Source organism: Rana temporaria, chromosome 2, assembly GCF_905171775.1.
Source record: "Rana temporaria chromosome 2, aRanTem1.1, whole genome shotgun sequence".
Lineage (NCBI taxonomy): Eukaryota > Metazoa > Chordata > Amphibia > Anura > Ranidae > Rana > Rana temporaria.
The window spans coordinates 440585060-440607231 of NC_053490.1; the positions used below are offsets into that span (position 1 = coordinate 440585060).

The 22172-nt window shown below is 42.1% G+C and overlaps 1 protein-coding gene across 4 annotated transcripts in view; it reads right to left on the bottom strand.

The window, feature by feature from the left end:
* The window catches only part of CUX1 (cut like homeobox 1), a 429361-nt gene that overhangs the window by 58580 nt on the left and 348609 nt on the right, over positions 1-22172 (bottom strand). For 3 of the 4 annotated variants that reach the window (XM_040338412.1, XM_040338415.1, XM_040338416.1), the window contains one exon: positions 16827-16892. The exons of the other annotated variant lie outside the window; for it this stretch is intronic. In XM_040338412.1, coding sequence (XP_040194346.1) covers positions 16827-16892 — 66 coding nt within the window. The remainder of the gene's footprint in view (positions 1-16826; positions 16893-22172) is intronic. 4 annotated transcript variants of the gene reach the window in all.

Consider the following 22172-nt stretch of genomic DNA (forward strand, 5'->3'; position numbering starts at 1 on the left):
TCATGTTTGTAATATGTGCTGTTTTTTCTTGCTGATCTGGCTGTATTTTCTCCCTTTTCAGGGAGAAGAAACAGCCAGATTGCTGTTCTCTGTACAGAGTTGTGTGCGTTTGTAAACACAGAACTCTGTGCATTTGTACCATGTTACACCTTAAAGTGGTTCTAAAGCCTGAAAGTCTTTCCTTTAGGTGCAACTGCCATGTCAATCACAAATAATGAGGAGGGAGCAGGGGCGGGGCTGACCACGTTCTGTGTGTCTCATAGATACACAGAGGTGGCTCAGGAGCGGGCAAACACAAGTGCCCCCAGAGCAAGCTATTTGCTCTGGGGGCAACTCAGCAGGGGGAGGGGACTTCCTCTGACATTTATACCCTTCACTACTGACGTTTGATCAGCCAGTATCCTCCTCAACTGGCTCCAGCAATTCTGCAGCCTTCTCCGCTAAACTAGTATGACCAGAGGCTTTGCATTCTAAAACATTGCTGAGAGCTAAGCATGTGGGGCAGATCTTTTTTTTTTTTAATTTATGATAAACACTCCACTGGACTGGTGGACCATGGTGTATGACACACATCCAGCCTTTTCTCCATAGGCTCTTTGAAAAAGCCAATAACTTGTAAGTCTGTAAATCGCAGTGAGGAGAACTAGAACTACGTAAAGTTGCATAGCCAAGGCAAGTGGAGGAGGTTGTTGGCTGATCTGAGATTAACAGCAGAGGTTGTATATGGAAAGATAAAGCCAGGGGCAGCAGAGTTAGCCCAACTCCGCCGCTGTTCGGCTCCTTTCGGCAATCGTGACGCAGCTTACACGACGGGGGGAGCTCGTTTTTGGTCATCACGTCAATCACCAGCAAGTTAGGAACGCCCACTCCCGCGGGATTCGCAACCCGGAAGCCGCGGGTGAATGAGCTGTACCGAGGTATGTACAGCATAAAAAAAAAAAAAATAGGCATAATTGTATTGTAATGTGTCGGGACATTGCAATACTAGAAAGTAGTTTTAGGGTGAACCCCCGCTTTAAGCATTAATTTTATATGTATAAAATTTGCCTTTAAAAAGTAAAACGTGCAATCTGATGGTTCTGACCAACACCAATTCTACGATGCTGAAAAAATCTTCTGCCTCCAGTTCCAAGATGCTGAAAACTTTTCCATAACTCGTTTTTTCCCCCAACTAATTTCTTCTCTTCTACATCTAGCTAAGAAAAATCTGTTGTTAAAGTGTGCAATATCATAATAATTTTACTGATTAAATAAAGGCCAATACATGCTGCTATAATTTTCATAAGGAGCTGTCAGTCAAGCAGAGTCGATTAGAACACTAAGTGCTCTGCTTCTCTCTCAACTGAAGTTTGCTGGAAACAGGATATTGAACAAATCAACAAATGCAGGATATTTGGCCAGACTGTAAAATATGTTTGCCAAGTTTCGATCAAGTAAAAACTATTTTTAGACATGACTGGTTTAAACTCGGCTGGAAATGCTAATGAGCTGTAATAGTATATCTACTTGGCAATACTATGCCAAGGTAGAACACTGATCAAGAGGTTTGCACATATAGCTAAAATATAGTGGCACTGGATCAGTGCCCTCTGCACTGTGTAGTGGAGGCCGGGTTAGATCCCGCCAGGGGGGGCTGGAAGAAGAGCAGAACAGTACTGGGAAAGGATCCAGAAAGGAAGGGATAAAAAGTCTGGCTAGCTATGACCAGCAGACAAACTGATACTGACCAGAAAGATTCCAAATAGAAAACGGATACAGCATCACAGATACTATAGTGGTGAAAGGAAAATTCAAATTTTGTCCATTCTAAGAAATTCAGACTGATTAAAACAAAAAGACCAATCAATGCAGTTGCGAAGAAGAAAAAAGAAAAGAAAACGGATTTCCCTTCACTTTATGTTTTACTTAATTTAATAAAGCAGTTTTACACTGACTGACACCAATTCTAGGGGTTATTATTTCCAAATCTAGTTTATGGCACTACAGTGCAATTACTAAATGTTTATTTTCTTCATTAAGAGTGTGAAGTAGATACTGGGGATAGGGGGTATTTACGAAAACTTGTGCAAGCAGAATCTGGTGCAGCTGTGCATAGTAACCCATCAGCTTCTAACTTTAACGTGTTCAATATAAGTGGGAGTAAACCCTTTGTTGTTTTGTACCTACAGGTAAGCATATAATAAGACCCCTTTCACACAGGCGGACCAATTGGGTTCGCCTATCAATTTTCTAGGCGATCAGACCATCCATTGCCCTCTATGGAGCAGCGGATGTCAAGGGACATGTGGAAAATTTCAAGGGGTATGAATACTTTTTCAAGGCACTGTATGTATAAATGTTGTCACCCTAGGACATTATGGCCCAGATTCAGAGAAAGCAAGGCGCACATTACACCGCCGTAGAGCAAACACTGTACGCTACGCCAATGCAGCGCAGAGAGGCAAGCATTGCATTCATTAAGCCAGTGCTCCCAACGCTGCGCCAGCGTGGCGTGGGTTTGGAAGGCGTACGCCGGCGTAGGTGGAAGTAGGCGTGACCCCATGCAAATGATGGGCCGAGCGCCAGACAGGTACGTATCACGAACTGACGTGGACGCACCCCCTGCGCCTGCTCATAACCACGCCGGCACAACTGCCTAAGCTACGCCGGATCACTGCGTACGCCGTGAACATAATGTACGCCCAGTCAGACACACGTCCAACGCACAATATGCCGGCTTGTGCTCCCTGGTGCAGACCTGAGCATGTCTGTTGCTGAGTTGCACCTCCTTTATGGGGAATAACTTTACGCCGGACGTACAACTTACGCGCATCTCGCGTAGCATGCGCTGGGAACACTCACGTTCGTAAATCGCCGTATTTCCCTCATTTGCATGTTTGAATTGCTAATCAACGGGAGCGGCACCATGCTCCCAGCCTAAAAGTGCACCCACTCTACGCCGGCGGGGTGTAGCCTGTTTTTAGGAGCATATTAGTTTGTGGGTCTGGCGCACAGATACAACGGCACACATTTGCACTTACGTTGGCGTAACTTGTTATACGTCGGCGTAAGTGCTTTGTGAATCTGGGCCCAAGTGTTTAAGGACTACATAACACCCACCCTGCTCCTCCACAACATATGGGGAAAGAAAAATAGTCCACACAGAGACCTGGAAAGAATGCAAACTGATAAATGTCAGCGAAGACAGAAAGAGGAGTTATCAGCTTACATGATTTCTGGAAGAATCAAGGAGGTATTTATTTCTACTTATTGATCAAAAGCTTTCAATGGCATATATAATAGATCAAAAGGGAGAAAATAAGAAAAAAAAATATTCTTAGGGATTAAATGCACTTTATGCCAATCAGGCTTTACTGCATTCACATATACTGGTTGAACACGCCGACATGAATGAGGGCAGAGTGAGGGATGATGTGATCAGTGTGCGGTTTCTTCTTCGTTGTCAAGCAGCAGGCTTGGGGGTTGCATTCTGGCCAGTGCTCTTAATCAAGCTATGCTATAGTGGCTGGGGTACCTGGATATGAAAGCTAGATACACAGACTTACAATTCCTTTGGCAGGTAGAACTATCAAATATGTATTTTCAACTACCAGTAACTATACCAGTAACTGCTTTTCTTGGGTCCAGCTTTGGTTGACTACTTTGCATATAAATAAATACTAAGGGAGATTTAGTGGTGGATCTCATGGTTCCTAATAGCTATACTTGCAAGGCTTGATATTTCCCTTTTATTTAGCATTAATTACTTTGTCTGAGTCTGACCCTTCAGCTGGAGTGTCTGGGGGTCAGAGGTCACCTTTAAGTCTGACAGTTCCTTCTTTCACACCCTTTTATGCTTAGAAGACGGAGACAGTGTGTGGGGTCAGGCAGTTGACATGTTGGCAACTATTATAATTTGTGTGGCCTTTGACCCTCTCACACCAGCAACAGCATTTCCCACATTTCCATCCCGATTCCATTTAAGCTGAAGAGGGAGGCAAATATTTTATTCATTGTCGCTACCCTCCCTCCTGTGTCCCCTGACTGAGTAAAGTAGACAAGTTTAGGTCCACTTTAAGCTGTAATGAGCTATAACATGAATTATTAGGCTCCTATTTGCATCATTATCTGCAGCCTTCAACTCATCCATGAATGCAACTCAGCACATCTGCCACCTGTGATCCTTTCCATCAGTGAGATGTTCTAAAGCTATAAAAAAAACCTCCTAAGCCAAGATATAATAATTAGTTTAATAGGATTAATTAGAGTTCTGTTAGAGATGCAATAAAAGCTACTTGATGATGCTCCTTTGCAGTTGAATAAACCACAAACAGAAAGAGGGGGGACATTTATGTTGGGTGATATGATGAAACCCTTAGGTCTAGTGCAAGTGGCACTTTTATCATCAAGACCTTTCACATTGAGGCGTGGAGCCACGGTGACGGTATAGCCGCGCTATTTGTAGCGCTGCTATACCGTCGTATTTATTCGGGCGCTAGCGGTGATGTTTTAACCCTCGCTAGCAACCGAAAAAGGGTTAATACTGCCTGCGTTGCGGGCGGGATTACCGCGGTTGCCCATTAATTTCAATTGGAACGGCGCGGTATAGGAGCGGTAAACACACCGCTCCTATACCGCTCCAAAGATGCGGCTAGCAGGACTTTTGGAGCGTTCCTGCGACCGCACCGCTTCAGTGTGAAAGCCTTCGGGCTTTCACATTGAAGCCTGCAGGGCATGATTTTTCATGCGGTATAGCAGCGCTATTTTTAGCGCTGTACCGCATAAAAAACGCCTCAATGTGAAAGGGGCCTTAATAAGATAAAATTTGGAAAATTAGCATCTCCAGTTCCTGTGCTTCCAAAAAAACAGCAGTGTCTTCATGTTGCTAGATAGCAATGAGTTCAGAGAAGTTCAATAAAAGCACACTTCAGAAAATACAGACTCACTCAATCAGCCAACTATAAATGGCACATATGTAATGTTCAAGAAAAGTATAGCGAGTCTACGGAACTCGTATACGGAAAAACACATGGACCGATATTATTCTTCATCTATAACATTAGGCTCATCAAAGAAGCAACTGTTTACACTGGAGAACGCAAAAGAATTGAATTTTGCATTTTTCCATTTAGGGCTCTTTCACACGGGAGGCCCTTCAGGTCCGCCTGCCAGTTTTTTAGGCGGACCTGAACGGGCGCTCCGTGCTCCTTTATGGAGCCGCGGATGTCAGCTGTGACATGCCCGCTGACATCCGACCCGCTCCGATCCGCCAAAGTGTGACGGAGGAAAAACCTACTTTTCCATCCGTCTGGCGGATCGGATTGGGTGAACACGGACAGACGGTCCGTGTTCATCCGATCTCCCCATAGGGGAGAGCGGAGAAAAGACAAGGCGGTCCCTGCACAGTGTGCGGGGACCGCCCTGTCATCCACCGGCTCAGCGGGGATCAACGGAGCGATCCCCGCTGAGCAAGCAGAAGTTCACGGGGCGGATCATTACATGTGAAAGGGGCCCAAATTTCTTGGGTAATATTTTTTGGAATTTGAGCATTTCAGTGTCCGAAATTGAATGATCTCTGGCATCCTGGATACAGAAATGAGATATCAAAGTCATAATCGTATGAGTAAACATCAGAAGAGATTTAGCAAGAGTATTTATTAGCAAATAGAATATTTTATGATGTTATTCCAATCGGTTTTACAGTTTATAGTTTACACTGCAGCTACAGTAGCTTTCAAAATATAGATGGCAAAAAAAAAAATCAAACAAGAATTGCTGAAATGAGCAACAAAAAGCAGCATGCTCTTGCTTTTTCAATCTTGTTTCATTCAATTGTTTCATTTAAAGTGGTACTAAAAGGTCTTTTTCTTTTGTTCAATATATGCATGCCAATAAGTGTGGCAAGAATCCCACACTACTTAACAAGCGCATGTTATATTCCCATAATGAATTTCTGTTATTGTCTGCATTTTGGTCTATTAAATATAACACTGAAAGCAATTTGTTATATCAGTTTTTTAAGTCCAAAAATGTGTTGATCATTTTAGAAATTTAAACAGGTCCTGTGACCTCTGCACACATTCCATGTTATCTTAAAGGTCTATTTAGCTCTCCCAGTACCTAACTTGGGATACAAGTCGAAAAGTATCTATGCTTTGGAAATGAAGTGGTCTGGATGAATAGTTTAGCGCCTACAATAGGAAATTAAGATCAAATGGCAAAGATCAGGTCGTTTTCTGTACTTGCAGGGTCTTTAGGAAACAAAACACAGGGAAATGTGCATGAATTGCAAAGATGTTCCCATTGTTTTTGCCCTTCCCTGATGATTTAAACCCTATTGCAATCTAGTTGATCATATTTTAATCACTTCAGCCCCGGACCATATTGCTGGTCAATGACCGGGCCACTTTTTGCGATTCGACACTGCGTCGCTTTAACTGACAATTGCGCGGTTGTGCCACGTGGCTCCCAAACAAAATTGGCGTCCTTTTTTCCCCACAAATAGAGCTTTCTTTTGGTGGTATTTGAACACCTCTGCGGTTTTTATTTTTTGCGCTATAAAAAAAAATAGAGAGACAATTTTGAAAAAAAATTATATTTTTTACTCTTTGCTGTAATAAATATCCCCAAAAATATATATAAAAAAACTTTTTTTTTCCTCAGGCCGATTCTTCTACAAATTTTTCGTAAAAAAAAAAATCGCAATAAGCGTTTATTGATTGGTTTGCGCAAAAGTTATAGCGTCTACAAAATAGGGCATCGTTTTATGGCATTTTTATTAATATTTTTTTACTAGTAATGGCGGCGATCAGCGATTTTTTCTCGGTACTGCGACCTTATGGCGGACACTTTTGACACATTTTTGGGACCATTGGCATTTTTATAGCGATCAGTGCTATACAAATGCATTGATTACTATAAAAATGCCACTGGCAGGGAAGGGGTTAACACTAGGGGGCTAGGAAGGGGTTAATTATGTTCCCTGTGTTCTAACTGAAGGGGGGGGTGGGACTGACTTGTGGAAATGACTGATCGCTGTGGAAATCTGATTTCTTTTTATGAAGAGGTAAATAAAACCTTGGACAGAGGGTTAGCGGTGGACGTGGTATACTAGGATTTTGCCAACCTAAATGCACTGTTTAATTGGGCGACTATGTGGCAGATGAGTATTAATGTTGATAAAGGTAAAGTTATGCATGCATCATACATACTGGGGGGGGGGGGGGGGGGTTGTACAACTGGGGGGTTTCCGTAATGTTGAAGAATCTGGGGGTTTTGGTATATCATGAGCTTAGTATGCAATGTCAAGCTGCAGTTTCCAAAGCGAGCAAAGTCCTTTCTTGTATTAAGAGAGGTATGGACTCCAGAGAGAGAGAGAGAGAGAGAGAGAGAGAGAGAGAGAGAGAGAGAGAGAGAGAGAGAGAGAGAGATCATTTTGCCCCTGTACAAATCATTAATAAGAGCTCATCTGGAATATGCAGTTCAGTTTTGGGTACCAGTTCACAAAAAGGATATCGGGGAACTGGAGAAAGTGCAGAGCAGGGCAACCAAACTGATACGAGGCATGGAGGAGCTCAGCTATGAGGATAAATCGGAGGAAATTAATTTATTGTCTCTTGAGAAGAGAATGGGGGGGGGGGGGGGGGATGATCAACATGTACAAATATATAAGGGGTATATATAGTGAACTTGGTGTTGAGTTATTCACTTTAAGTTCAACACAGAGGACAATGGGGCACTCTTTACATCTAGAGGAAAAGAGATTTCACCTCCAAATACTGAAAGGTTTCTTCACAGTAAGAGCTGTGAAAACGTGGAATAGACTCCCTCCAGAGGTGCATTTGGCCAGCTCAGTAGATTGCTTTAAGAAAGGCCTGAATACTTTCCTAATTTTACAGAATATAATTGGATACCGACATTAATTGATAAAGTTGATCCAGGGAAAATCTGATTACCTCTCGGGGGATCAGGAAGGGCGTTTTTCCCCTGCTGTAGCAAATTGGATCATGCTGTGCTGGGGTTTTTCACCTTCCTCTGGATCAACTGTGGGGAGAGGATTGTGTATATGGGATCACATATTTTGTATTTATTTATTTTTATGGTTGAACTTGATGGACTTGTGTCTTTTTTCAACCTGACTATGTAACTATATATGGACATTCCAAAAACGTACTGCCTTTCCTGACTTGGACGGGACATATCGTTTTCATAAATTTTTTCTATTTTCCCCTTCATTTCACCACAAATTCCCTTGTGCAACAGTCCTGTACAGCTTCTCAAACAGTTGCCATACAACATTATAATTTTGCAATTCAAACCACTGAGCAGCTCAGCCTCTATTTCCAATGTGCATTCGTCAGGGGGTCAATGTGCACTACAGTATACGAAGCCCCCCAATAATAATTAGGTACTGGTGTTGGCAATTACTTCTAGCTAAACAGGTGCTGGTTTTGGAATGAGTTCAAACTTAATTCTGGGTTTTGCCTTCAATAAGAACATCATCCAGGATCATTGTCATCCACAGTAAGCATACAAAGAGACACTTAACGTTCAAACAAACCTTTTATCTAGAAGAAGAATGCTGAAAAGTATATTTATATTCCAGCTAATAGCTTCTGCAGTTGTTAGCTTTGTCTGAATGTCATTATTGAGAAAGCTGACATATGGGGAAACCACCAAATACAAAGCTGAAATCCCATACATACACAAATATGAGAGCTGTTCTGTCTGCAAAGGGTTTGTAATTCTAACCAGCCTGTCCTGCGATTTACACAGCCCTGTTACATAGCACAGCCATGTTGGGCGACTTCGCTTTTTTCTACTGCATATAAGTAATGCAGCTTGGTTACCACCTTGCCTGAGCCTGTGATTGAACAATGGAGGAGAAGCAGCAGTCTGATATCGCTCCTGTTTTGGCATGGTCCTTCTCAGAATGTCCAGAAAAGAGTGACTGGTTCAGAGTATTGAACCTCCCTCTTCCCAGTCTGAGTTCTACAGCACAGGGGAGCCTCATACAAAGACAGATTCGAAAAAAAATGTTTTCATGAATAAAACTGTATTATGCATTTAACTACTTAACCCCCGGACCATATTGCTGGTCAAAGACCAGAGCACTTTTTGCGATTCGGGACTGCGACGCTTTAACTGACAATTGCGCGGTCGTGCGACGTGGCTCCCAAACAAAATTGGCGTCCTTTTTTTCCCCACAAATAGAGCTTTCTTTTGGTGGTATTTGATCACCTCTGCGGTTTTTATTTTGAAAAAAAATAATATTTTTTACATTTTGCTGTAATAAATATCCCCCAAAAATATATAAAAAAATTTTTTTTTCCTTAGTTTAGGCCGATACGTATTCTTCTACATATTTTTCGTAAAAAAAATCGCAATAAGCGTTTATTGATTGGTTTGCGCAAAAGTTATAGCGTTTACAAAATAGGGGGTATTTTTATGGCATTTTTATTAATATATTTTTTTTACTAGTAATGGCGGCGATCAGCGATTTTTTTTCGTTACTGCGACATTATGGCGGACACTTCGGACACTTTTGACAAATTTTTGGGACCATTGGCATTTTTATAGCGATCAGTGCTATAAAAATGCATTAGATTACTATAAAAATGCCACTGGCAGTGAAGGGGTTAACACTAGGGGGCGGGGAAGGGGTTAAGTATGCCTAGGTGTGTTCTTACTGTGGGGGGGGGGTGGCCTCACTAGGGGAAACACTGATCTTCTGTTCATACATTGTATGAACAGAAAATCAGCATTTCCCCCGCTGACAGGACCGGGAGCTGTGTGTTTACACACACAGCTCCCGGTCCCCGCTCTGTAACGAGCGATCGCGTGTGCCCGGCGGCGATCGCGCCCGCCGGGCACACGCACGGGAGTCGGGGGCGAGCGGGGGGCGCGCGCGCGCCTCCGGCGGCGTGCACGCGCCCCCTAGTGGCCGCTCGTAGAGCGGACGTATAACTACGGGCTCTCGCCCAGGAGAGCCGACCTGCCGCCGTATAATGACGGTGGCTGGTCGGCTAGTGGTTAAAGGGGTTGTAAAGGTTTGTTTTTTTATATTCTAAATAGGTTGCTTTAACCACTTCCTCCCCGATCAATAGCAGATTGAAGTCCGGGAAGTGGTTCTGCTATCCTAAGGCCTTGTACAGACGAGCGAACATGTCCGATGAAAACTGATGGTTGTACACACCATCAAACCAAAATCCCCGCGGACAGACAGCGCGGTGACGTGGCGGTGACGTTGACGCCGCCACATCCGCAAACCCGGAAGTTCAATGCTTCCACGCATGCGTCGAATCACTTCGACGCCATGCACGGGTTCTCGGGCCAGCGGACATGTCCGATAAGTCGTACTGACCATCGGACATGTCCGACGGACAGGCTTCCAGCTAAGAAACTTTTGTCCGCTGGAAACCTGTCCGCTAGGCCGGAAAATTGTCCGGTCGGCCCTACACACGACCGAACATGTCCGCGGACCAGTTTCAGCGGACATGTTCGGTCGTGTGTACGAGGCCTAACTGGACGACTATTGATGATCGGTGGTGCGGCGTTGTCAGTCTGACACACCGCTACACCGATCTCGGTAAAGAGCCTTCGACGGAGGCTCTTTACCACGTGATCAGCCGTGTCCAATCATGGCTGATCATGATGTAAACAGGAAGAGCCGTTGATCGGCTCTTCCTCACTCGCGTCTGATAGACGCGAGTAGAGGAGAGCCGATCGGCGGCTCTCCTGACAGCTGATTGTTTATCAGCGCAGCCCCCCGCAGATGCCCACACTGGACCACCAGGGAAGCCGCCAGGACCACCAGGGAAGGGGGCAACATGTGGATGGCCAGGTATGTACCCCATGGTCATCCACATATAAAACAATATTCACAATAGATGCAAAATCAGTGCCCACAAACAGGCACTGACTGGCAACATGAGCACTGACTCAACAATATAAAACAAGTATCATCAGTGCCACCCATCAGTGTCACATCCATGCCCACATGTGCCACCTATCAGTGCCACCCATAAGTGCCCATCAGTGCCACCCATAAGTGCCCATCAGTGCCACCCATAAGTGCCCATCAGTGCCACCCATAAGTGCCCATCAGTGCCACCCATCAGTGCCCATCAGTGCCACCCATCAGTGCCGCCTATAAGTGGCACATACCAGCGCTGCCCATCAGTGCCGCCTATCAGTGACCATCATCAGTGCCCATCAGTGCCACCTCATCAGTGCCCATCAGTGTAGCCATATCAGTGCCCGTAATTTAAGAAGAAAACTTACTTATTTACAAAAAATTAACAGAAAAAAAGAAAAACATTATTTTTTTCAAAATTTTCGGTGTTTTTTTATTTGTTGCGCAACAAATTTAAAATCACAGAGGTGATCAAATACCAATAAAAAAAAGCTCTATTTGTGGGAAAAAAATGATAAAAAAATTGTTTGGGTACAGTGTAGCATAACTGTGCAATTGTCATTCAAATTGCGACAACGCTGAAGGCTGAAAATTGGCTTGGGCAGGAAGGTGCGTAAGGGCCTGGTATTGAAGTGGTTAAGCTAGTGCATTGTTGGTTCACTTACCTTTTCCTTCGATTTCCCTTCTAAATGTTTTTTTTTCTCTGTCTGAATTTCTCACTTCCTGTTCCTCCTCAGTAAGCTTTCCCCCATCATCTGGCTGGGGGTTAGTCATTTAGAACAGCTTACTGAGGAGGAACAGGGAAAGTGAGAAATTCAGACAAAGAAAACAAAGAAAAAAAAACATTTAGAAGGGAAATGGAAGGAAAAGGTAAGTGAACCAACAATGCACTAGCTTAAAGGAACCTATTTAGAAAATAAAAAACGAACCTTTACAACCCCTTTAATAAATACGCCAGCAGTTCAGCTTTACAAACACTTAACACGTAGTTCATTTTACTTTAGAACTCTCTTCATTCCAATCTTCTTGTTTAGGCTACGGCCCTGTGAACTAGGTAACGCTGTGTGAATTTTGTTGGATTACGCTTGCAGTTCTGTGTTGTGAACTTCAATAAAAATATATTGAACACAAATTGTATTCTTTGCTTGGCATATTATAGCATTCTGTGGCATTTTTATTACATTGTATTTAGTGCAAGGACCTGTCAATTCTATTATATATATAATGGACATTCTAAACTGACTCGTGCAACAAACACCTTGAAAAATACTATTGAAGGCACTGAACATATGTAACATTTTATTGTTACCTGCAGCAATCAGAATACGACCCCTTGCACACAGGTGTCATAATTCACTGATGTTCACTTACTGTGAAGCCCCTGAGCAGGGGGCCAAAAACTGTGCGTAAGCCCAGGGTCACACTGAGCTGCGAGAATGAAGCCGTGCGAGTTCAGATTTCACTCCCCTGATTTTGGCTGCGATTTCACAGACATCTGTGCGGGTTTCTGCACAGATGTCAATGGAAATCGCACCCTGAAATCTGGCCATTGTACATAAAACGGCCAGGTGAAAAAGCGCCATTCCAACTGGACGGGGAGAGGGGGATTGCTGCAGCTTGTCAGTGATCTCTGTGTAGCTAATGATTGCATTGTCCAGCTACACACAGATCACACTATCGGTGCCTGTCCACAGTGCACATCAACATCTGTACTATTGTCCCATCAACATCTGTTTTATTGTCCCATCAACATCTGTACTATTGTCCCATCAACATCTGTACTATTGTCCCATCAACATCTGTCACAGTGGACTAAATACAGTAAAACCTTGGTTTGAGAGCGTTTTGCAAGACAAGCAAAATGTTGTAATAAATTGTGACTTGATATACAAGTGATGTCCTGATATAAGAGTAGCGTCATGACACAACTGGGTATAAAAGAGAAGAGAGGCGCCTCTAAGTGTAGCAATATGGTTACATTTAATGAAGGTACTACATTTAGAAAACTCACATGGTTGATTAGGAGGCACATCCAAGTATGCAGGCATCCAGGGTAAAGCTGTCCACATAGACCGTCCTCCTCAGTGCCATCGACGTCATCCCTTCCACTCTGCGCTCCAGGAGCGCTTCAAGCCTCGCTCTCAGATCGCTCTACTGCAGGGTAGTCTTCCTGGGCACCATTGCAGACCAACAGCGATGAGAGTCTGCGGTGCGGAGGATGGTGTGTGGACAGCTTTACCCCGGATGCCTGTATATGTAGATGTGCCTCTTTTGATCATCAACTATGTGAGTTGCTAAATGTTATACCTTCATTAAATGTAACCATATTGCTACACTTAGAGGCGCCTCTTTTCTCTTTTATAATCTGTTGCTTCTGATGGATTTTGCTTCTAATCCCCTTGTGGAGGCTTCCATTTGTTGATGGACATTTTATGGTTACACAACCTGGTCACATTGCTATAATCTTGTATATGGACTATAAACTGAAAGACCTAAAAATAAATGGTTGTGGAACGAATCATTTGAGTTTCCATTATTTCTTATGGGGAAATTTGCTCTGATATACAAGTGCTTTGGATTACAAGCATGTTTCTGGAACGGATTATGCTCGTAATTCAAGGTTTTACTGTAATACAATATATATATATATATATATATATATATATATATATATATATATATATATATATATATATATATATATATATATATAAAAGCACCCCCGTTCCACCATGCAAAGGTGAATGCGTGGGTTGGTCTTGTACGAATACATAAACGGCAATAGCACTACACAAGTGAGGTACTGCCGCAAACGTCAGAGCTTGAGCAATAATTCTAGCACGAGACCTCTGCTGAAACTCTAAACTGGTAACCCGTAAAGGCTTATAAAACATTGCCTATGGAGATTTTGTAAATACCACAGTTTGGCGACATTCCGCAAGCATGCACAATTTTAAAGCATGACTTGTTTGGTATCTATGTACTTGGCGCAACACCATATTTTACCAACACATTGAGTATTATATTGTGTTTGTTTGCATTAGAATTCATTAAAGTGCATATTTTCCCCCAAAATGGTGTTTAAAAAAAACGCTGCGCTTACTGTTACATAAAAAAATCGAAAGAAAAACGATTTATTCTCTAGGGCCTCTGCTAAAAATATATATAATGTTTGCAAGTATACCTATGCTGTGTGTAAGAAACAACTTTTTACTATGACATTTTTGTGAATTTTTTTTTATTTAATTTCTTTATTTTCCAAATAATTGTGGGAATAAATTACAACTTCTAAAAAATCACCATGCCTCTTACTAAATATCCTGGACTATCTACTTTTCAAAAAAGGGAGTATTTGTACTGTATGTTAGGGCCTCAAAGAATCAGTACATCAGGTGTGATCAATTTTCACTGGTTGGTACCAAAGCTTGTAGAATCTAAAGCCCCGTACACACGATCTGAAAATCATACAAAAAATGCTGCTTTCGAAGCAATCGGACGATAATTGGATCGTTAGTATAGAGCTTTCGAGAGCCGATCGCGACAGTACATACGATATTATTCTATCGTACATGCACGGAATTTTTTTTCCTACGATGCCAGATCGTATGATTTTTGTTCGAAAATGCAATACACATGCATTACAACACATGACATGGCTTACAAATTTTTATTTTGTCGTATGAGAATTTTGGAGATTAGCATGCAAAAAAAAACGGACGATCATTCGTCCGATAATCTCATCATCTGTACCGGGGCATTACTTTCACACAGACCAAATAATATACACTGATTTGGGTTAATTTTACCAAAATAATGTAACAGTATACATTTTGGAAAAATTACTTATTTGCAAAACAGAAACAAACGTGTTTTTTGTTTTAGAATTTCAGGTCTTCTTTTTGTTTGTGATCAAATACCACCAAAAGAAAGCTCTATTTGTGTGTGAAAAAAATGACAAAATGATAAAAATTTCACATGGGTACAGTGTTGCATGACCATGCAAGAGCTCTGAAAGCTGAAAATTGCCTGGGCAGGAAGTGGGTGAAAGTGTCCAGTATTAAAGTGGATGTAAACTCGAAATGTAAAAAAAATAAATTGCTGTCACAATGTAGAGTATAAGATTTCCTATCATCTGTGCCCAGTCTTGCCACAAATAGTTAATCCAGCTCTGAGCAATCCTCTTATCTTTTTTCAGTGAGATAAACGGACAAACAGGAGAAAACTTTTGTCAGTTCTTCCCCCTTGCTGTGAGTGACAGGTTATTTACATATGTCATGCACTAGCTTGAGACATGCATTATTTTTAGGGCCAAAACAACTAATCGATTAATCGACAACTAATCGATTATGAAATAAATCGATTACAATTTTCATAATCGATTAATCGGCCAGTAACATAATGGGGTTAAAAAAACTAAAATTAGCCCTTTATAGTACAAAAAAGCAAATCGCTACTGTAAATATTTCTTTCACTGTCCCACAGTAAAAAAATTAACCCCTTACAGTAGCGATTATTTGCTTTTTTTGTACTTAAATTTATTTTTTTAACCCCATTATGTTACTAAACATCTCAGGCCAGGGCACGCCTCTGTTTTTTGGTGCTTTTTGCAGAAACACACTACAGTTCATTTACATGTTTTCCTATGGGACACGTTCACATCCATGATTTTTTTTCAGCTGCTGCGTATTTGGTAAGGGTAAGGACTTTTTAACGCAAAACGGTGCGATTTTGTTTTTTTGGGGCTCAATATACTTCAATGGAGAAGCTGCAGAAAAGCATGTAATGTGTTTTTGCGGCAATTTGTGTTTTGTAATCTGCCCAACAAATTGGCCCAATTTTTCTTTTTAAATGCTATTATCCGATTAATCGAAACAATAATCGCCCAACTAATCGATTATGAAAATAATCGTTAGTTGCAGCCCCATAAATTTAATTCCCACCCCCACTTCTTTTCTGAAGTCATGTGGTTACTTTTCTGAATTTTGACTGGATGTTAGTGATCATAGCAGAATTTAGTGTAAGGAATACACAGGAGAAAATGCATGCTGACAAGGGGAGTGTAGAGGTGGGCGGGGAGTCTACCGACATCACAACTCCACCCACTGAGCTCCAGACAACAGATCCACCCACCGAATCTGCAGTTTTTCAGTTCTTATAACAGACAGAGGGGAGAAATTTGACAGGTAAGGATACATGCAGGAGACATCTATATCCTTATAGATCAACACCAGTAGTTTAGAAAGGATGAGTGTGGGTTTACATCTACTTTAAGGTAGTTAAAGACAAATCAGCAATGGCAGCTACCAAACTTTAATCTGGTGGTGGAACTCCTCTGTATTTTTTTTATGAGTGGGTACGGTATAGTAATTCTGTCATGTTCCTTTCAGTTCCAGTGATAGTTTGGGGAAAATCTTCCCAACAAAATATCATTGGAAACCTGAGTGAAATTGTAACGTCCGCACAAATTCTCACATCTTCTTGGCAGTTGATAACTGCTGTGTCTTTAAATCTAAAAGAAATTAATAAATCGCTCAGTGCAAAAACCTGGTCCACCTTTTCACCTTGGTGTTCCCTGAACACCAGATTGCTGCCAACTTGGGGTTATAAGCAGTGGTGTGAGCTGGAGTGCCATGTCTAAATAAAAAACTCTGGCCAGGTAGGCCATGTCTATCTTATGAGCTTTAAGGACCCCTTTTCAATGTTAACCGAGGTCCACCTTCCAGAACCCAGAGTAAAGAACCTAACCGCAAGTTTGTTTTACAAAGCCAGTTTCTGTGAGAGAGACCATGTCTGAGAACCCGTGTTTTATACTTACTACAGCTGTTTTTCTATCAGATTCCAGGCCAGAATCACATGCCCCTGTTTGGTTACACAGCAAGAGTGGAAGCAGAATGGTTGGCTACAAACATAGAGACAGCTGCTTGTGACGTACCTTCAGACCCATTTCTTCTTTTCGGTACCTCCTGAAACAGTCTGTTCAGGTTCTGGCCTGGATTTTCTGTTGAAAAACGAGTTTGGTAAGAACAAAACAGTCGGGGGATGTCAGATTGTTTTCTACATTATGGGCTACGTTACATGAAATGATGAAAGATCTAATGTGGATGAATGCTAATGCTTGACTGAAGCACAGATGGTACTTACAGAGATGCTAGAACCCACATAAGCTACAATTTGCACCGTTTCTTATGCCGCGTACACACGATAATTTTTTACAACCCGAAAAACGACGTAGTTTAAAACGACGTTAAAAAATGCAGCATGTTCAAATTTTTTTTTGTCGTTTTTCAGAACCTGAAAAATGATGTGAAGTCCACACGCGATCATTTTGAATAGAATTTATTTAAAACAACGTTTTTTTCATGCCGAAAAATGATCTTGTGTACGTGGCATTACTGCTTTCCGGCAGAAGCACATTGGACTTTGTGGGGAAGCTTAAAGTGTATTTCCACCTTTGCAGCCATTGGGGTAACTTCTACTCCATATTTGTTACATGTTCCCATTAACATAAAAAATTTAAAAACTGCTTTTTAAGTGCTTTTTAGCTGCTTATTAAACTTGCCAAACTCTTACTACTTTGTAATGTTTAGCTGGGGAGCTGCGGGAGCTGCGTTTTCCATCATTAACCCTATCTGTACTGTACTAGCAGATCTTTATTATTATTATCATCATTTGTGAACTAGAATTGAACACTTGTCTGTCCTAAAAAAAGGGTTAAAATGGTACAACGATTGGACGTTAATGAGAGACAGCCAAGTGAGTTTCTGGTCTCCGTGGGAACAGAGACACTAAGATTTTCCAAAATGTGGCATGACACCTTCTCCTCAGAATCATCTAAAAGGAAAGAAATATTTTAAAAAAATAACATGCCATGTTAATGGGAACACAAACAAATAGTGGGACTTTACTCAAATTTGACTGCAAAAGTGGAAATACACTTTAAGCAAGCCTCATATCAGTCATCCTTTCCTTAGGATGGCCCATACCAGTCACATTTCCCTTAGGCCCCTTTCACATTGGTGCGGGGGAGGCGTTGGCGGTAAAGCGCCGCTACTTTTAGCGGCGCGTTACCGTCAAGTTTGCCGCGCTATTCGGCCACTAGCGGGGCGGTTTGACCCCCCGCTAGCACCCGAGAAAGGGTTAATCACTGCAAAGCGCCTTAACGGTATAGCCGCGGTGCCCCATTGATTTCAATGGGCAGGAGCGGTGGAGGAACGGTATACACACCGCTCCAAAGATGCTCCTAGCAGGACATTTTTTACCGTCCTGCTAGCGAACCACTTCAGTGTGAAAGCCCTCGAGGCTTTCACACTGGAGAGACAGCAGCGGCTGTTTCAGGTCAGTTTGCAGGTGCTATTTTTAGCGTTATAGCATCTGCAAACCAACCCAGTGTAAAAGGGGTCTAAAGGTGGTCACATACCAGGCACATTTTCCTTAAGAAGGCCATGAAACAAGATTTACCAACAATTCTGTAGTGCAAGAGCCTCTGTGATTGGGTTATACTACATAGTTGTCAACCGATATAAATGTTATTGAAAAGAGACTGCACAATCTGCTCGTAAGGTATGTAGCTGGGTGTAGAATTAATCTGGTAGATCACCAACATTTAAAAAGGAGAAGTGTGGGGTCTGTTAAAATAAATTATAATATATATATATATATATATATATATATATATATATATATATATATATACACACACACACACACACATACAGCTGTCTTGGGTTGGCTATAAGCCATAGAACTGAGTGATCACATGACCGCTGGTCGCCCAGTTCTCGAACAGCCTTGAGCAAAGAGTGGTGACTGTTAGTCCCTGGCTCTCTGCTCTGCCCTTCCAGTGCTTACTGGAGCACCAGGCTGGTGGAGGGAAAGGCTGGCTCAGGCTCTCAGCTGTATGCTGCCGAACAGGTCTCTGGGTGGATCCTGAAACTTTAGCCTGCTGTCGGCTGATTCTGGGTCACAGGAGAGCAAAAATAAGTGCATTCCTGTGACCCACAAGAGAAGTATTGACAAAAAAAAAAACTTTGGCAATGCTTCTCTTTTAATAGCAACAATTCAGTGTGAGGATTTAAATATTTTTATAATATCTGAATGAACTGTTTAGGTGGGCTCTTGCACCAACCCATTATCAGTAAATATTGTTAATCTAACATACCAGATTTGTTTTAAAGCTCTATCTGGTGTGTTACCAGCTTAGTCCTTAAAGCAGGAGTTCACCCGAAATTTTTTTTTTAACATTAGATTGATGCTCATTTTGTCAAGGGGAATCGGGTAGTTTTTTTAAAATCAAAGCAGTACTTACCGTTTTAGAGAGCGATCTTCTCCGCCGCTTCCGGGTATGGTCTTCGGGACTGGGCGTTCCTATTTGATTGACAGGCTTCCGACGGTCGCATACATCGCGTCACGAGTAGCCGAAAGAAGCCGAACGTCGGTGCGGCTCTATACAGCGCCTGCGCACCGACGTTCGGCTACTTTCGGAAAATCGTGACGCGATGTATGCGACCGTCGGAAGCCTGTTGCGGAAGCCTGACAATCAAATAGGAACACCCAGTCCCGCAGCCCATACCCGGAAGCGGCGGAGAAGATCGCTCTCTAAAACGCTAAGTACTGCTTCGATTTTTAAAAAACTACCCGATTCCCCTAGACAAAATGAGCATCAATCTAATGTTAAAAATTAAGTTTTCGGGTGAACCTCCACTTTAGTATAAATACTAGATATAAATACTAGATATGGTTTCTAACATACTGGCATATTCAATAAGGCAAAGAGAAATGTATGCAAGTGAGTAACCAGTAGCAACAAATCACGACCCACCTTTCTCATTGGTTGCTATTGTCCTTTGTACATTATTACTTCTCTGAAATGCTTTACGTAAAAAGCCTAGTAGTAAGCAGCTACACTCATTTCAGAAGGGGATCGGTGGGCAGGGCCCCTGCTGAATCGGAGCCTGTTCAGTTTGTGTCTGCATTTATATAGCGGACACCGGCAGAACCACGGTAACTTTATGGGCAGCCAGATGTAAATGGATTTGTGCTTCGACCCAATATGTCATTAACATAGCCTGACTCACAATCCTAGTGCTTTTGCCACTGTAGGGAAGGCCGCCCTTCCAGGGGTTGGCATGGTTATTCCCCGCTGGTGACAATCTTTAGCCTCAGGGAGGCCTTGGTCAAGGCATTGCGCCGAAGGTGGTTGTCGGAGGCTGTTTGTGCCTCTCACCTACGGAGTCAGTGCCGCTGGGCTACCCTGTGATTAAATTAGATGGCTTCTGGGCTCGCCTGCCACAACGGGACTTGATAAGGGCTTTAAGCTACAATTGTTGTTCTCACGTGTATTGTTTGTCTGTTCTTGTATCTGTCTGTTACACGTCTTTTTGCACCTAGGGCTTGTGATATACTGAACTGCTCGGTATGACATGTTATTTGTTTTCTTCTGTTAATAAAAAGAGATTATACTTTTTTTTTTCCTTTATGGCTGGATGTAAACATATTTGTGTCCATTTATACTAGGCTACCTCCGATCTGTCAAATTTAGATCCGAAAAGGACCCAGTCCTTTTTTGTTTTTATTTCTGGACGTGGATGGACTCGGAGCTAGGCTGGTATAAATCAACACAAGTCCATCTACATCAGCATGCCCCGTAGAAATGCACAGAGCTTCTGATCAGGTCTGCCTGAAAAATGGACAGGTGAACCTGATAGGGGCCCTTTCACACAGGCTTTTCCTAGTAAAGCGACACACATGTGCATTCACAAACATATATACATAAGTATTTTAAGATGGTCATCGTTGTGGTGTGAATTAGGAGAAACTGTGCATTAAAGCATTAGTCCCTCAAAAGTGAAATTTTGATATTATCTGGAGATTGGTGGACTGAGTCTGTTTCAGCTTATTATATATCTCGGATAATTTAACAATGAGATTTCCCGCTTATATTTCCAGACACCTGAGAGTTTTGGGTGTTTCAATTCCCCTCTGTGTTCAGGCACTTCTGGATTATTCATATTGTAAAAATACATAAAAATAAAAAAAATCAGATAAGACTGTCCAAGTGATAGTAAAAAGTGCTTTAACTCTCATTCACCTACCAAAAACTTGAGTATCAGTTTTGAGAATAACCTGTTAGGCCTCGTACACACGGACGGACTGTCCGATGAAAACGGTCCGCCAGACCGTTTTCATCGGACATGTCCGCTCGGGGATTTCTGTCTGATGGTTGTACACACCATCAAACAGAAATCCGCGCGGACACAATACGCGGTGACGTGGCCCTGGAAGGTCAATGCTTCCACGCATGCGTCGAATCACTTCGACGCATGCGAGGGCTTTCGGCCGAGCGGACATGTCCGATGAGTCTGTACAGACGACCGAACATGTCCGACGGACAGGCTTCCAGCGGACATGTTTCTTAGCATGCTAAGAAACATTTGTCTGCTGGAAACCTGTCCGATCCGCCGGAAAATTGTCCGGTCAGACGCACAGACGACCGAACATGTCCGCTGAAACTGGTCTGCGGAACAGTTTCAGCAGACATGTTCGGTCGTGTGTATGGGGCCTTAAGGTGTCAATAGCAGCCCTATAGCTGTTCATTGATTAGAACATATCAAAACGCAAATAAAAACGATTCAGTAGGGTTTTGAAATCAGAGTATTATTTTCTAGGAGACATGGCATTAATTAGCTTAAACAGATATTCAATATACTATATTAATTGCCTGTATAGACAGGAGACAGGCTACTTAGAGACCAACGTAGCTGCATTACATGACCATAAGAGACTTCTGTCTCCAGGTCTTGCTCTTATACTACTGAATACAAAAAGTAAAGGTGGGACATTTTGTTAGTTCTGATACAGGTGGCGTTAGAAGGTATCCATAGACTTTTTATTATGCTCATTTTGTTAGAGATATTAGAGAATATTCACCTGATCCAGCAATTTATAATTGTTTGTTTTAAAATGTTTACAGGTAGCTTTAAAGAGTAACTACCACAAATAGCATAAAGACTTAAAATTCATGTAGGTAGATAGATGGGCCTGGTAATGATTCACCCGTCAAATGACAGTGATATTCATAGCTTATGTTTTGCTAGCACACAATGCACCATTTATGTTTATGGTGGATATGTCAAAGGTCTTTTCATAGGTAATTTAATACATTACTACATTGTTATGTCTATGGAAACTCTTTGATCTATCAGCAGGATACATCTGGTGCTGTTATACTTTTCTGTGCATGCCAATACATGCGATTGGAAAAGAATATCAAAATGAATTA